The 17673-nt window shown below is 49.0% G+C and overlaps 1 protein-coding gene across 1 annotated transcript; it reads right to left on the bottom strand.

Moving 5' to 3' along the window:
- Positions 1 to 1715: 1715 nt before the first annotated feature.
- On the bottom strand, positions 1716 to 10862 carry DRAXIN (dorsal inhibitory axon guidance protein). Its single transcript, XM_087702106.1, is given in 9 exon segments — positions 1716 to 2323; positions 4528 to 4617; positions 4770 to 4847; positions 5214 to 5220; positions 8990 to 9207; positions 9210 to 9287; positions 10435 to 10548; positions 10551 to 10694; positions 10697 to 10862. Coding segments are annotated over 9 exon segments (1008 nt in total). The 3' UTR covers positions 1716 to 2210.
- Positions 10863 to 17673: the final 6811 nt, after the last annotated feature.

Below are 17673 nucleotides of genomic sequence, written 5' to 3'. Positions count from 1 at the left end.
CTCCTTGCCTCTCTCCCCCTCCCTCTTCCCTACTTCTCCCTGTCTCCCCCTCCCTGTCTCCCCACTCCCCTTCCCCCTCCCCTCTTGTCTCCCTCTCTCTGTGTCCCTCCCTTCTTACCTCTCTCCCCCTCCCTCTTCCCTACTTCTCCCTGTGTCCCTCTGCCCCTCCCTGTCTCCCTCTCCCTCCCTCCCCCTCTCCCTCACTCTTGTCTCCCTCCCTTTCTCACTGCCTCCCTCTCTGTCTCTCCCTCCCTCCCTTCCTGGGAATCAGCCATTGTCACATAGTAGCATTCAGATAAATAACATTACAAAATAACCTTATTATAGGGACTGTTACTAATCATTTTTACTATCTTTTTAGGTACATGGGGTACTCCTTGAATTGCAACCACAATTGAGCCCAACATACACGTCGCTAAGAGAGACAGTTGGTCAGTGAGGTTTCCCGCTTTTGACGCTTGCCTCGGTTGTTAAGTGAATTGCTTTGGTTCTTAAATCAGTCACCCAGTTGTTAAGTGAATCTGGCTTCTCCATCCACTTGGCTTGTTAGAAGGTTGCAAAAAGTGATCACATGACACCCCCCCCCCGCCACACTGCCACCGTCATAAATGTGAGTCGGTTGCAAGCATCCGAAATTTGATCACGTAACTGCAACGGTCAAGTGTGAAAAATTGTCATAAGTCACCTTTTTCCATGCCGTTGTAACATCAAACTCACTAAATGAATCGTTGTAAGGTGAGGACTATAATCGGAGGAGGGGTGGGAATTGTGTTATAATACTCTGTGGCTTCTTTTTCTTTTATTCTTAACATCAATCTATGCATTTCTGCACAATCTACGTTTTTTTTTTAAATGACGTCATCTCCGGTGGGTGTTTCCTCATTTTCCCAAAATTGTGCAAACAGAATTCTTGCTGCTGTCAAAACATGTAATATTAAATATAAAGGGAAAGGGAAAGGTTCCTCTCGCACATACGTACTGGTTGATCCCGACTCTAGGGGGCGCTGCTCATCTCCGTTTCAAAGCCGAAGAGCCAGCGCTGTCCGAAGACGTCTCCGTGGTCATGTGGTTGGCATGACTCAACGCCGAAGTTCCGTGGAATGTTTGTTCCCTTCCCACCAAAGGTGGTTCCTATTTTTCTACTTGCATTTTTTTACGTGCTTTCGAATTGCTAGGTTGGCAGAAGCTGGGAGAAGTCACGGGAGCTCCCTCCGTTAAACTGCACGAGGGATTCGAATTGCCGAACTGCAAATCTTTTTGATCGACAAGCTCAGTGTTTTAGCCACTGAGCCACCTGGGTTCCCTACACCCATTGTGGTGCTTATGAATATTTACAGAATACTTTTATTTTTGCAAGTCTGGTGTTCACACACAGATTCACCCACAAAGTTTGCCTCCCTTGGAGAAATCTGCAGGGCAATAAATCATCTGCAGTTGTGTTTGATCTTCCCTAAAGATAATGTTTTCAACCTTTGTTTTAGCAGCCTTACGATGGAAGCGCATCAAGGAAAGGAGACCCAGAGGTGATATTTTGAGAGGCGAAACTATTTAATTTCAAACCGAAACAACGCAGGCCGGACACAAGTTCTAGTCCCAGAGTTCTCCAAAGGAAGGGGTACAAAAAGGCAAGCCCAGCAAGAGAGAACCCCCCCCACCATAAAGGGTTTTTTTTCTCTCTCCTTTCGCTCATGTGCTGCGAATCAAGTTTCTAGACCTGGTGCTTTTTTTTCTTTTTTTTTAAACACAGCTAAACACTGCAGCAAAAATAGTCAGTGCTTGGTGATTTTTCAAGAGTGCAAACATTCCTTTCTAGCCCTTCAAAGCAATTCAGTTTTCCAGCTTTTCATATTTTCTCAAGGAATACTTGGCAGCGGGAGGGGGCCTGTTGCACCTCTGGATGAGACACTGGCTGAACCCCAGTCTCTCTCTCTCTTTTCTTTTTTTCTTTTTTGCAAATCCTGCCACGCTCGGCTCCCCTTCTCTGCCTCCAGTCTCTCTCAGGGCAGGGGAGGAGCTATCGTCCGAACGCTGACTTGCAAAGAGACACACCAGGCAACCTCCGACCTCGGGAAGAATTTATTTCAGAAAGTTTCCGCCCCCCTCCCTCTTTTGATTCCAGTTGTGCCTTTGAGGCCAGCCCACACCCAAAGTTATAAATTAACCGTGCCCACTTTGGTGCCCCTCCCATTAGTCTCTCTCTCTCTCTCTCTCTAGATGTTAAGGAAAGACCCCTGATCGGCATCCGCAGAGTCCGGCTCCACACAGCGGCCTCTTCGTCGGACGACTCTGCGGTTCCGGTGGAATTTGGCGTAACAGCGGAGACCTAGTGTGGGAGAGAAAAACATTGAGCAAAGTTTAAGGGGAAAATGCGTTGTGGCCTAACTCCAGTAGCTGAATCAGAAGAGGATAAGGAGGAGGTGTGGGAATCAGGGTCAGCATCGAGGCAACCTGGGACCTCTGAGGGGGAAGAGGGAATGGAGCTGGCCGAGAGAGAGAGAGAGAGAGACAGAGGCAGAGACAGAGCCTGGGCCGTCCGTCAGCCCTCAGATGGAGAGTCAACAGCCCCAGGTCTGGAGGTGGCTGATGAGGAAGAGGAGGAACAGCTGAGTCCAGTGCCTGATGCATGGATATGCAGAAGGCAGAGGAGAGGAGAGCAGTGGAAATCTGTGGGCCGGTCCATGGAACGGAAGAGCCACAGTTGCTAGCGAAGCCCCATCCTAGCTCTGGGGATACCCTCACCACCCTTCAGACCTTCCGCGCAGCCCTCAAGAGCTGGCTATCCCGCCAGGCCTGGGGGTAAAGATTTGATCCGCCCCCACCCGAATGTTGAATGAATGTTGTTTATTTTTTAATTATGTGTTATGTTATATGTTACTGTTTGTATCCCCTCCCTATAAGTTGTTAGCCGCCCTGAGTCCCCTCAGGGAAAAGGGCGGCCTATAAATAAACTTATTCCTATTCCTATTCCTATAAAAGGCAGGGGAGAGGAGAGCAGTGGAAATTTATGGGCCGGTCCTTGGGACAGAAGAGCCACTGCTGCTAGCGAAGCCCCACCCTAGCACTGGGGATAAAAGGCAGAGGAGAGGAGAGCAGTGGAAATCTATGGGCCGGTCCTTGGGACAGAAGAGCCACCGCTGCTAGCGAAGCCCCACCCTAGCACTGGGGATAAAAGGCAGAGGAGAGGAGAGCAGTGGAAATCTATGGGCCGGTCCTTGGGACAGAAGAGCCACCGCTGCTAGCGAAGCCCCACCCTAGCACTGGGGATAAAAGGCAGAGGAGAGGAGAGCAGTGGAAATCTATGGGCCGGTCCTTGGGACAGAAGAGCCACCGCTGCTAGCGAAGCCCCACCCTAGCACTGGGGATAAAAGGCAGAGGAGAGGAGAGCAGTGGAAATTTATGGGCTGGTCCTTGGGACAGAAGAGCCACCACTGCTAGCGAAGCCCCACCCTAGCACTGGGGATAAAAGGCAGAGGAGAGGAGAGCAGTGGAAATCTATGGGCGGTTCTTGGGACAGAAGAGCCACCGCTGCTAGCGAAGCCCCACCCTAGCACTGGGGATAAAAGGCAGAGGAGAGGAGAGCAGTGGAAATCTATGGACCGGTCCTTGGGACAGAAGAGCCACCACTGCTTCCGAAGCCCCACCCTAGCACTGGGAATAAAAGGCAGAGGAGAGGAGAGCAGTGGAAATCTATGGGTGGTCCTTGGGACAGAAGAGCCACCACTGCTAGCGAAGCCCCACCCTAGTACTGGGAATAAAAGGCAGAGGAGAGGAGAGCAGTGGAAATCTATGGGCGGTTCTTGGGACAGAAGAGCCACCGCTGCTAGCGAAGCCCCACCCTAGCACTGGGGATAAAAGGCAGAGGAGAGGAGAGCAGTGGAAATCTATGGACCGGTCCTTGGGACAGAAGAGCCACCACTGCTTCCGAAGCCCCACCCTAGCACTGGGAATAAAAGGCAGAGGAGAGGAGAGCAGTGGAAATCTATGGGTGGTCCTTGGGACAGAAGAGCCACCACTGCTAGCGAAGCCCCACCCTAGTACTGGGGATAAAATGCAGAGGAGAGGAGAGCAGTGGAAATCTATGGGCGGTTCTTGGGACAGAAGAGCCACCGCTGCTAGCGAAGCCCCACCCTAGTACTGGGAATAAAAGGCAGAGGAGAGGAGAGCAGTGGAAATCTATGGGCGGTTCTTGGGACAGAAGAGCCACCGCTGCTAGCGAAGCCCCACCCTAGCACTGGGGATAAAATGCAGGGGGCGGAGATGAATAAGGGTGGCAGACAACTATTCATCTCCCTGCCGGACAGACTTGTTAACCCGTGGTGAGAGAGAAACTTTTTGCCGGGGCCGCTGCCGCTCCTCATAAAGGAATCTTTTGTGTTCACTTCAGAGGGTTTGTCGTGATTGGGGAGCTGGGTCAGAGCAAAAGGTTTCCGAATGAGGAGGGCAACGCCACAACCCCCGGTTGTTTGTGCACCCCCTCCTCCCGAGAGATGGACACCCCTCCCCTTGCTGAGAAACTTCTCCAAGTACCTTCGGTGCACATACAGTCATCGTAGCATTTGTTGTTAAGCCCCCGGTTGTGCAGCTTGCAGAGGTGTTCGCGCAAATCACAACAGCTACCTGTGCTGGGACAAACGACCGGTTTTTAACGTACAACCCAAAGCAGCATCGAAGCAGCCCAGTGGGGGAAATTCTGCTTTCTCGTAGACCGATCCCTTGTCTTTCTTCTTTCCCGGCGAGGCTAGTCCTCATGAAAAGCTGGCGGCACCCACCTGAGAGGCAGTCCAAGTGATGATCGCAGGGCTCCCCTTCGGCCGACGTGGTCTCATTGTTGCTTTTGTGAGTCCGCCCTAACAGGGCAACCGAGAGAAAGAAGAGGGGAAACAGGTTAAAAAAGGGCTAAAGGTAAAAGTCCTCCTCTAGGGGGCAGTGTTCATCTCCGTTTCAAAGCCAAAGAGCCAGTGCTATCCGAAGACGTCTCCGTGGTCATGTGGCCGGCATGACTCAATACCGAAGGCGCATGGAACGCTGTTACCTTCCCACCAAAGGTGGTTCCTATTTTTCTACTTGCATTTTTATGTGCTTTCGAACTGCTAGGTTGGCAGAAGCTGGGGCAAGTGACGGGAGCTCACTCCGTCACGCGGCGCTAGGGATTCGAACTGCCAAACTGCCGACCTTTCTGATCGACAAGCTCAGCGTCTTAGCCCCTGAGCCACCGCTTCCCTTCCAATATTAAATAGAGATTCCCTTTATTATACTTTTCAGGTGTTAATGCCTAGCAAAAAAGTTTTCTGGCTTATAATCTTTGTTTAACCTGTTCTCCAACCATGTATGCATTTTTGTCCCACATTTCTTTGTTTTTTTACATATCCACCTGTTGTGGCCCAGCAGGAGCCGGTGGAGCTGCCACCAGACTCCGACAGCGAGGGGCCCTATGAGTCGGCTCTGGAGGATGTGGAGGACCCTGGACAGGGTTCCGACTCTGAGCAGGGCGCAGAGAGGCTGGTTGGCCACCAGGAAGCGCCTGAGCCTTGGACCAGTGGGGAGGAGGCAAAGGAGAGTGATCCAGAAGCCAGCAGTGAGTTGTTCCTGGATGCCTGGCAGTGAAGAGCTAATAGGCGTCAGGAACAGTTGCGCAAGTACAGGAGGTAATTGCACTCAGCTGGTGGTCATTAGGCTCCTCTCCAGACTATAAAAAGACTGCTTGTGCACACGCCCCTTTTGCAGAAGTCAACGCAGGAACTAATGTGAGCTTGGAATTGTGAGCTTGACAGGCTGGATTGCTGCCACGACTTATCTGTGCCGGTTTGCTGCCATGGACCTGTCTGTCTGTTAATTAAATGCCGTAACTTATCTTTGGCTCGGAGTGTGCGTTGGTGTGGGACGAGGGGGGTCAGAACATCCACCACATATGATAATAGGTCCCTGTTGTCTGGTTACCTTTCTAACATTTGACAGACATATTTGGTAAACATTTTTGTTAATCTTGAACATTTCCAAATGGGGAAAAATAACACCCAAGAAAGTCCACTTGCCCTTTTGGAAAAAAAAAAGACCTTTGGCTCTATTGATTCCATTTCCTCTGAAGGACCAAACTGGTTGGGAGCCAAACGCCCCAATGTTTACCAGCCCTAGGGCTCATCTCTAAGTTATCTACAAACCAGTGGTGGGTTGATCCTACCATCGCTACCAGTACACATGCACACTCCATTGCTCCTGCAACACCCAGCTGCTCGTTAGAGGTTGCGCAGGTGCCGTGCGCAATTGGCCCGGTTGCTTCAAAAACAGGTATGGAACAGGGGCGGACGGGTGGGCCAAACGAGTGACAGTGGCCACTCCTCCCGATTACCACGGTATGGCCGTACAGCAGAGGTGGGTTCCTACCAGTTCGCACCTATTCGGTAGAACCGGTTCGTCAAATCTACCGAACAGGTTAGAAGAGGTTCCACCAGTGGACCCGGAAAGCAGGCCACACCTACAGAAGAGGTTCCAAATTTTTTGAAACCCACCACTGGTCCTTGGATATGATTATTCTACACTATCATGCTCCTATTTATAAAACTCAGTGCCTCTGTGAAAGGTAAGGATGACTACTGCGTTTGTGGTGCAATCAGAACATTGCGTGTGTTGAAGTTGTTTTAACGCAAACCAAAGATGCCTTTTAAAAAACAAGTTTACATCATATTCTTATGCATGCCAGTGCTGTGTGTGAGGTAATTTAAGGTGGTTCTGACACGTGTCATCGGCATCTTCATATCTGGTCACATGGGCGGCAAGCCACTCCCACAAAGGAGGCCACACCCACAGAGTAGGTTCGAACAATTTTTGAAACCCACCACTGCCGTACAGGGCTGTACCGCCTAGAACCCTTCAGCCGCTAAATCGAGAAGAGGGATTTAGAGCAACACAGATTTCATTTAAAACATTTTAAAGTACTCTTCAACCTCTTCATCAATGATTTGGATGAGGGAATAAATGGGGAACTCATCAAATTTGCAGATGACACCAAGCTGGCAGGAATAGCCAACACTCCAGAAGATAGGCTTAAGATACAGAAGGATCTTGCCAAACTTGAACATTGGGCACTATCTAACAAAATGAAATTCAATGATTAAGAGAGTAAGGTTCTACACTTAGGCAAAAAAAACCGAAATGCACAGGTACGGTATAGGTGGTACCTTGCTCAGCAGTAGTAACTATGAGAGGGATTTTGGAGTCCTAGTGGACAACCATTTAAATACGAGCCAGCAGTGTGCAGCAGCTGCCAAAAAAGCCAACACAGTTCTAGGCTGCATCAACAGAGGGATAGAATCAAGATCACGTGAAGTCTTAATACCACTTTATAAGGCCCTGGTAAGGAAGGCCACACTTGGAATACTGCATCTAGTTTTAGTCACCATGATGTAAAAAATGAGGTGGAGACTCTAGGAAGAGTGCAGAGAAGAGCAACAAAGATGATTAGGGGACTAGAGGCTAAAATATATGAGGAACGCTTGCAGGAACTGGGTATGTCTAGTTTAACAAAAAGAAGGACTAGGGAGACATGATAGCAGTCTTCCATATCTCAGGGAAGATATGGAGAGGGGGAGAAGAGGGAGGAGAAGAGGGAGTCAAACTATTCTCCAAAGCACCTGAGGGCAGAACAAGAAGCAATAGGTGGAAACTAATCAAGGAGAGAAACAACTTAGAATTGAGGAGAAATTTCCTGACAGAACAATTAATCAGCGGAACAACTTGCCTCCAGAAGTTGTGAATGCCCCAACACTGGAAGTCTCTAAGAAGATGTTGGATAGCCATTTGTCTGAAACGGTATAGTGTTTCCTGCCTAGGCAGGGGGTTGGACTAGAAGACCTCCAAGGTCCCTTCCAACTCTGCTATTGTATTGTATTGTATTGTATTGTATTGCATTGCAGTGCAGTGCAGTGCAGTGGTGCAGTGCAGTGTGTGTGTGTGTGTGTGTGTGTGTGTGTGTTTGTGTAGATTTTCACGGGTGTAGGTAGGCTGGTCTTGTTGTATTTGGTTCTGTTGGAGATTCCAAAGAAAAACAATTACCAACCTAATCCAAAAGGTGACACCCCCAAGAATCGAGACACAGAACAGGACAACCGCATCGCCCTCCTCCCTTACATCAAAGGCACCACAGATAAAATCAACAAAATTCTTCACAAGCACAATATCAAGACAGCCTTCAGCACTGACCCCCAAAATAGCCAACATCTTACGAAACCCCAAAGACAAGATCCAGCTGGAAAACCAAGGAGTCTACGAAATACCATGCGAAATCTGCCCTGTCACGTACATTGGAAAAACTAATAGGAGAATAAATGCACACATCGCAGAACACAAGAACACAGTCAGAAAAAAAGAAAAAAACTTCCTCCCTTTTCCAGCACCTTAAAACTACAGGACATGAAATTGATTTTGAAGGAATCAAATTAATCTCCAAAACAGAACAGAAGAAAATAATTATGGAAGCCATCAAAATAGAGAAACACCCCCACAACATGTATAAACTTGACGATACCTCCTGCCTACCAGAAATCAGCCCTAGTCAACAAACGAACCCCACCCACCACCCAGGTCGTTACAACACAAAGAACAACGGACACACAGACAGCACCTCAGCCACACAGGATGATATGAAACAGCCGACCAATCTACCAACATCAACTCCATCTACCAATCAGGATGCAACTACACAGCCAATCAACCCACTTACAGCAACAAAGCCAGCACTCCACACACACCCCACCAAGATTTATAGAAAGACGACAGGTCAGACCACGCCTTACTCGCACAAGTACGAAGCCTAAAACACCAGCCTGAAGATGGCGAGTGGGACCTCGCCGAAACGTTGCCAAGACAATCTCAATCTTACACGGGAAAAGACCTGAATACAACATACCTACACCCATCAAAATCTATGAAAACATATATACAATTCAGCCAGGATCTCCTTCTTTGGGCATCCCCCATGTGAAAGGGAGTTTACCTTTTTCCTGTCAGAGGTCCACAGGTCCAGACGCAGGTCTTCGTAGTCCGTCCAGTCGAAGAGAGCCATGTCCAGGGTGGGCATAACATCACCTTCTTGCCATTCACGGAGCTGGGGCTGGGAAGAGATGGCCCGGACGGGAGGAAGGGGATCCTCGATCAATGTCTGGGCCACGGGGCTGGGGAGAGAGGTGGGGGCTGAGCCAACTGCAGCCCCTTCCCTTGGAAGGGCCGAAAATGCTCCACAAGGCTGTCCGGCTTTTTCACCAAGGCCCGTGGTCTCAGCTTGGAGCCTTTCCCTGAAAGAGGCAAGAACCACAAGCAGGAGAATCTCGGCGGGGATTCTGCCATTCAGAGAGAGTGCTCCTATCTGTGGAGGATTTGCAAAACCCTGCGAGGATGAGCCGCCAATTAGACCCAGGAAGGGCTTTGCGGCCGCTAACCAAAGCACCTTCACTTCAGGGGTTCACTTCACCTGGGCAGGTAGACTGCTCCTTATACTGGAGGAGTGGAGGATTAATGTCAGCCATCATACAGCAGACAGCCATTCTAAAAGCACAGGGAAGGGACCTCAGAGATCTTCTATACCTACCCTTCACTCAACACCCCACCGCAGGGCAACCATGGCTCCTTTAAGACCGGTGGACTTCAACTCCCAGAATTCCTGTGCTGGCTCAGGAATTCTGGGAATTGAAGTCCATCACTCTTAAAGGGGCCATTGTTGCCCACCCGTGCCCTACAGAGATGCTGGTGTTCTGACCGAGGCCTCCCAAGATCATGAAACCGACTCCTCACCCCGATAAAACCCCTTTTATTTAGTTTAAAGGGAATTCCTCTTCAGCAAAGTCCCAGCCAACAGTCTTTCAAGAGATTTCACAACTACAGACCTTTGTCAGGCTTGGAGATCTGCCAGGCCGATATCTTCTAAACGCCACGCTGTAGCAGCAATTACTTGGCAAGTAGTCAGGATGGATCTTCACCCTAATGGATTGAACTAATTGTCTCCTGCAAACTCCCCTCCCCTTTTGCTCCTCTTTATTTGGGAGGGGGCATTCACCATCCACCTGTGGCCTTACTCCCAAATCGATCCTTGTTCCTTAGCTGTTCCCTTCGTCTGGCAACTCTGCGCATGCACACATCGGGAACAGGCTCCAGCTGTTCTTCTGCCCCACTGATGTTCAACTCCGAAGGCAGCTGATAACTGTCGGATGGCCCTAGTCCCCTCTCTGCCTCTGACACAGAACCCTCATCAGTGCCTTCCCCAGACTCCAGGACCGGCCCATGTTCCTCCCCAACCTCCTCACTGTCCGAATCTGCTGCCAGATCCGCTGGCGGGCCACAAGAGGTGGCTAGACAAATGACTACTAAACTCACCACTTCCTTCATTTTGTCCCCTTTCCTTGTGCAGGACTGGGAACCCCCCCTCACTCTTTTCTGCCCCCCTACCTCGGTGCTGTTTCAGCCTCTTCCTTCGTGTATGGCGCCGATGCGCCCGGCCCTGCTTCTTCGCTCTCTCGGGCACCGGGTTGTTGTGGTTCTCCTGTTCGGGGTATGGGAAGCAAATCCCACAAAAGCGCCTTTCTGCCGGAGGTTGGCCGGCCGATCCAGCCCCCTCGATTCTGTACCCCCCAAGCTGGGACCGCCGGTTTCTCTGGAGCCCGGAGACCCGGGCGGCATCTCGTCGTGGTCCGTTTGACGGTTACCCATCCTTGCCTGTGTTGGTACGGGGTAACTCGCATCCAGGAATCCCGATTTGGGAAACTGTTGTCATTTTCAGGGACATTGGCGGCCATCCGTGGCCTCGAGCTGAGACCCCCAGAGATCATCAGAAAGAGGAACAGTACAGAGAAGAGCCAAAGGGAAGGATGAGCCATGTTCCCCTTCCCTGGAAATAGAAAAAAATAAGGAATTTAGCCAGGGGTGAAATCAACTTACCTTCGCTACCAGTTTGCAAATGTACGCGCGAGCATGCGCAGAGCATCAAAAACGGGATGGGCAGGTGGGCGGAGCCTGCTATCGAGCACACCTGCAAAGGTAAGTAGAACAGCAAGGGGGAGGGGGAATCCGCTGCGCCACATGATTTAGATTCCGGGGACACTGCGACGGTCGTAAATATGAGCTAGTTGCCAAGACTCCGAATTTTGATCAAGTGACTCTGAGGACATTGCAATGGTTTTAAGAGGTGAAAAATGGACATACGTCACTTTTTTTTCAGTGCTGTTGCAACTTTGGGCCCTAAATGAATGGCTATAAGTCGGAGACTGCCTGTATTCCGTTGCTGGCATGAATATCCACCCCCCCTCCCAAAACAGCAACAATGGACACTTTGACACTGCTAGATTCTACAATGACTTTATTCCCGATGCCCTCCATCTGTTACACCCGCGAGATTCGTTTTTCTTGCCATGTCCATGAATACATCCGAACTATGGACTGTGTTGTTTCTATGTGTTGTACAATATAGGTGGGCATATACATAATGTTGTATTTATTTATTATTTTGTCGTGCTTGAGTAGTGTATATTGGAGGTGGGGACCCTTTGAGAGCTCTATGCAACCAAATTTCATTTGAATGTATGCTGATTAGTGTACATTTAAAGTGACAATAAACTTGATCGGTCTGTCTGTCTATCTGTCTGTCTATCTATCATCCATTTCTCTCTCTGTCTCTGTCTGTCTGTCTGCCTGCCTCTCCTATTTGTCTGTCTTTCAGTGGACATGAATCATTTTGCAAAAATTAAAAGAGCATTTTGCAAAAGAATATCTATCTATCTATCTATCATCTATCTATCATCTATCTATCTATCTATCTATCTATCTATCTATCTATCTATCTATCTATCTATCTATCTATTATCTATCTATCATCTATCTATTATTTTCTCTCTTTCATCTCTCAATCATTCTCTCTCATCTATATATCATTCTATCATTTGCATCCGTCCGTCCGTCCCTCAGTCAGTCAGTCAGTCTGTCTATCATCCTTCTATCATTCTCTCCCCCTCTATGTCTGTCTGTCTGTCTGTCTGTCTGTCTGTCTGTCTGTCTATCTATCTATCTATCTATCTATCTATCTATCTATCTATCTATCTATCTATCTATCATCTATCTATTATCTATCTTTCTATCTATCTATCTTTCTATCTATCTATCTTTCTATCTATCTATCTATCTATCTATCTATCTATCTATCTATCTAAATCTTTCTATCTATCTATCTATCTATCTATCTATCATCTATCTATTATCTATCTTTCTATCTATCTATCTTTCTATCTATCTATCTATCTATCTATCTATCTATCTATCTATCTAAATCTTTCTATCTATCTATCTATCTATCTATCTATCTATCTATCTATCATCTATCTATTATCTATCTTTCTATCTATCTATCTTTCTATCTATCTATCTATCTTTCTATCTATCTATCTATCTATCTATCTATCTATCTATCTATCTATCTATCTATCTATCTATCTATCTATCATTAATCATCTACCTACCTACCTGTTTAGGGAGGGCAAAGCTGTAGACCCACAAACACTGCTTTGACAGAATAAGTTTTAAGAAAGTTTGCAAAGGTGAGGAAGCGTCTCACTTGCGTGGCTGTCTTGCTTAGCGAAGCAGATCTGCCCCCACCTGTCAGAAAAGCGAGGCAGGAGGGGACAGACTGGGTGGGTGGGACAGGGCAACAATGAAAACGACACACACACCCCTTTTCCGTTGAAGCGTCTCCCATCACCCATCATTATCTCTATCATTTCTCTCTTTCTTGTTATTATTCCCTCCCTCTCTCCCTCTCTCATCTATCATCTATTTCTCTCTCTCTTTCTCCCTCCCTCCCTCCCTCCCTCTCTCTCTCTCTCCCTCCCTCCCTCCCTCTCTCTCTCTCTCTTCTGTCTCTCTTCTGTACGTTGTCTGAAAAACCTCTCTCTCCAAAAGTCACTTTTTCTAGCATAATTCATTTCCAAGGAGGCTTCCAAGCATTTCCAGGCAACGCTTTGAGGGAGTCAGTGCCTTCCCCTTCTCCGTCCCCAGATGAGTCACGTCTTCCCTTTCTAAACAATACAAACCCTCATTTGGGGGTTTCATTTCCCCCCCACTCCCCCAGCATCGAGGGAGGCAGCACTCCCCCCCCCTCCCCACACAGACCCGGCTTTCAATCCGAACATGTGCGCCAGCCGCCCCTTGGGAAGCCAGCCGGATGCAAATCGGGTCATTAATCAAGTGCGGCGTCCCCCCCTTGGAGAAGCAGCCCCCACCCCCCTCAGCCCCAGAGGACCAAGTGACACAGCGCCAAGCACCAGCTGTTGCTCAAAATGGGTTTCTTTCCCCCCCCCTCCCCCGGGGAGCATGCAAGACTAGGCTGGCATTCTTGCTCTGTTTCTACTTCCCAGCTGCTCTGCCTTCGATGCGACACTTCAGGAGGAAAGGTGCAGGAACCAGAGCAAGTTGGCATGCTTGCCAACCTGGCAGAAATTTGTGAAAACCTGCCCGCTCTCGGGCAACACCCCCCCCCCGACATTTCGCTGCCAAAGGCAAAAGCAGTGTTGTTTCGGCCACCCCCAAATCGGCCACGAAAAAATGCCTAAATCTCATGTTCCTAATGGTAAAAGTTCCTCTCGAACATATATGCTAGCTGTTCCCGACTCTAGGGGGCGGTGTTCATCTTTGTTTCTAAGCTGAAAAGCCAGCGCTGTCTGAAGTCGTCTCCGTGGTCTTCAGACAGCGCTGACTCTTCAGCTTAGAAACAGAGATGAACACCGCCCCCTAGAGTGGGGAACAACTAGCACACATGTTTGAGGGGAATCTTTACCTTTAGGAACACGAGATTTGGCTGGCATGACTAACACATGTGGCCGGCATGACTAAACACAGAATTGTAATTGTAATTGTAAATTTATTTATAGGCCGCCCTTTTCCCTGAGGGGACTCAGGGCGGCTTACAACTTGTGGGGAAGGGAATACAGACAGTGACATATAAAAACAGTACATAATTAAAAATAGAAACAACATTCATCATTCGGGTGGGGACGAATTACAATCTTTATCCCCAGGCCTGACGGGATAGCCAGGTCTTAAGGGCTGTGCGGAAGGTCTGGACGGTGGTGAGGGTACGAATCTCCACGGGGAGATCGTTCCAAAGGGTCGGAGCTACTACTGAAAAGGCTCTCCTCCGCGTGGTTGCCAGTCGACACTGACTGGCGGATGGAACTCGGAGGAGGCCTAATCTGTGTGATCTGATAGGTCGCGAGGAGGTAATTGGCAGGAGGCGGTCTCTCAAGTACCCAGATCCAGAAGGCGCACAGAACACTGTTCCCTTCCCACCAAAGGTGGTCCCTATTTTTCTACTTGCATTTTTGCCTGCTTTCGAATTGCTAGGTTGGCAGAAGCTGAGACAAGTAACGGGCGCTCACTCCGTTACGCGGCGCTAGGGATTCGAACCGCCAAACTGCTGACCTTTCTGGTCGACAAGCTCAGCGCCTTAGCCACTGAGCCACCCGTGTTCCTACTTCCCTGTAAGAAAATCTTGATTTCCCAATTCCTTTGCTAAACAAAAATTGTCCCATTTCAGCTCAGTGGTTGCACGGCTGCAAGTTAGGCCTCAACTGGCATCCATTCCTTGGGTGAACGTTCGTAGTTACGACAGCACTGAAAAAATGTGACCTGGGATGTTTTTTCACACTTGTGTCAGAGGTTAGGAGCCGCCAAGTTTCCGAAAGTCATTGCGATAACCCCGGGTGTGGCGCAAAGCCAACACAGCCGGAGAACCAGCATGAGTCTCCTTATTATCACCAACTGTGCCCCCAACGTCCCTTTCAACTCGCTGGCCTGGAGAAAAACTCTCTGACGAACCTGTAACCTCCTTTGGCTGACAAGACTCCAGTCCAAACGTTGTAAGCAGAAAACTTTCAACTATAAATCCAACAAGGCAAGATAAGGTGATTAATCTGGCAGGGCAAGCAAGATAGAGTTCCACAAATGAAGTAGCAGTAGCACGGCAGAAAATCAAAGCAGTTGGGAGGATGCCAGGAACTCAGATAAGAAGTTAACACCAGATGAGCTCCGTGTTTGTTCCGGACAGCCCCCTTCCTATTTGTCTCTCCTTTAAACTCCATCCCCAGGTGTGCCTTGTGAAGGGAATCAGGGCCCTTTCCCCCCTTGTAAGCCACAGAAACGCATGTTGCTCTCTTCTGCGTTCTTCCCTGCATGCCCTTGGATGAAGAGGGGGTGGATCCAAGGGCATGCAGAGCCAAGGTGGCGCAGTGGTTAAATGCAGCACTGCAGGCTACTGCTAGATCAGCAGTTCAGCGGTTCAAATCTCACCAGCTCAGGGTTGACTCAGCCTTCCATCCTTCCGAGGTGGGTAAAATGAGGACCCAGATTGTTGGGGGCAATATGCTGACTCTCTGTAAACCGCTTAGAGAGGCCTGAAAGGCCTATGAAGCGGTATATAAGTCTACTGCTATTGCTATTGGATATTGGTCTTCATCTGAACCCTCTCTCCCTTGTTCTATCTCTCCCCTCCTCTGTCCAACTTGACTTTGCCCTTCCCCGTTTCCTCTACTACCAACGGAGCCACTCTCCTGCTCTCTGTCAGCTGTCCGTCTTCCAACTCAGAGTCAGACTCGGATGGGGGCATGACAGCCATTAGCCCTTAAACCAGTGTTTCTTAACTTTGCCCACTTTTAAGAGGTGTGGACTTCAACTCCCAGAATTCCCCAGGCAGCCATGTTGGCTGGGGAATTCTGGGAGTTGAAGTCCATACCTCTTAAAGGCGCCAAGGCCGTCTTGAGCGAATATTGTGAGGTTTATTTAAAACAAATCACAATAGCAGCATTGCCATGCGCACACGATCAAAATTCGAATGCTTGGCAACTGGCATGTACTCATGACAGTTGGGTGGGGGGATGTCTATTGTTTGAAAAGGGAGGAAGGAGGGAAAGTGCCAACTTGCTCCAAGTGTTGCCTGGAAATGTTTTGCGGCCTTCTGGGAAATAAATTCTTCTAGAAATCTCTATGGTCACGTGATCAGAATCCGACTCTTGGCTACCGGCTCTTATTTATGATGATCGTAGCATCCCCGGTGTGTGTGTGTGTGTGTGTGTGTGTGTGTGTGACGTGATCCCCTCTGGCGACCTTCCGACAAGCGAAGTCAATGGGGAAGCCAGATTCACTTAACAACCGGATTGCTAACTTTAACAACTGCAGGGATTCACTTAACAACGATGGGAAGGAAAGTCGTAAAAGGCGGCCAAACGTCATAAATGTTTCACTTAGCAACAGAAACCTGGGACTCAATTGCGGTCGTTATGTTGAGGACTTCCTGTTCTTCCTCGAAGCATTTCAAGGGCCAAAGCTAATAACAATCCCAGCTCCTTCAGGCTGTTTGCTCTCTAAGGCCAAAAGAAATGAGTATAAAAACCAAAGAAGCAGGTTAGAAAAATGCCAATGCAACCCTCTGAAATCCCCAACAAGCTGCAAACTCGTCAGACCAGATGGGGAATAACAGCGGCTTTCAAAACTTGGAGGAAACACAACGTTGTTTCTTTGAGGAAACACAACACAACAATGCAAAGGCGCACAATGCCCGCGTTCGCCGTCCTCCGAGGGCAGCTTTCACACATTCACAAATGCATCCCACCGAGAGCAGGAATTTGTTGCCTGCGAGTCCCAGCGTCCTTTTGAATCCCCCTCGGGCATCGCTTCAAACTGTGCCAAGCTGCAAAACAGGTGCGGCATTCACACTGTGACACACACACCCCCTCTCCTCTTGACACTTCCTCTCTGGACGACAACTTCTTCGCAGGAAGAAGGATGCTGAGAGAGATGATTAAAAAAACGACAAGCCACCCTTGGCAGCTCAGGGGAGAAGCCATTGTCGTGTGTGTTGCGTTGCCAAGCTGGCGGACTGGATGTTCGCTGCCTGCCTTGCCAAAAAAGGGGGGGGCGGCGCATGGACTTGGCAAGGGGTCAGGGTGGCCTTCGAGGCCAAGCTGGGCACGACGACCACAATGCCATGAGCGATGGGGAGGAAAGGGAGAAGCCCCCATTGTTGGCGAAATGAGTTTTTTTTCTTTCTCCTGCCCCGCTGAGCTAGCCTCCATCTGCTTTTCCCGAATTCTGTTGGCGGTGGTCGTTTGGGCCACCGCAGGGAGACGCACAATCGCTTGGGACAAAATGACAGCCCTGTTTTCTTCTTCCCGAACCCCCCTCTCCCCAAAGATGCATTTGGCACCCCCTTCTCTGGCAATTACTCTTGATTATTTCCAGGGTGTTGAATCGGGTTTACAAAGAAGTGTGTTTTTTTTCTCTTCATCTTTTCAGTCTCTCTTGTTCTCCAAGCCTGCTTTGATTTTAGTAAAATCTCCGCCGTCCCCCACCTCACAACCGTCTCAAATTCAGACGATGCAAAAATTTGGCCCTTTTTAACCCATTAAGAGCCAAGGTGGCGCAGTGGTTAAATGCAGCACTGCAGGCTACTTCAGCTGACTGCAGTTCTGCAGTTTGGCTGTTCAAATCTCACCGGCTCAAGGGTGACTCAGCCTTCCATCCTTCTGAGGTGGGTGAAATGAGGACCCAGACTGTGGGGGCGATATGCTGACTCTGTAAACCGCTTAGAGAGGGCTGAAAGGCCTATGAAGCGGTATATAAGTCTAACTGCTATTGCTATTGCTATTG

This window comes from Thamnophis sirtalis, unplaced genomic scaffold (genome assembly GCF_051295495.1).
Source record: "Thamnophis sirtalis isolate CommonGarterSnake01/CBP01778 unplaced genomic scaffold, rThaSir2_p1.2 scaffold_15, whole genome shotgun sequence".
Lineage (NCBI taxonomy): Eukaryota > Metazoa > Chordata > Lepidosauria > Squamata > Natricidae > Thamnophis > Thamnophis sirtalis.
This window is presented reverse-complemented; position numbering and strand designations above follow the sequence as displayed.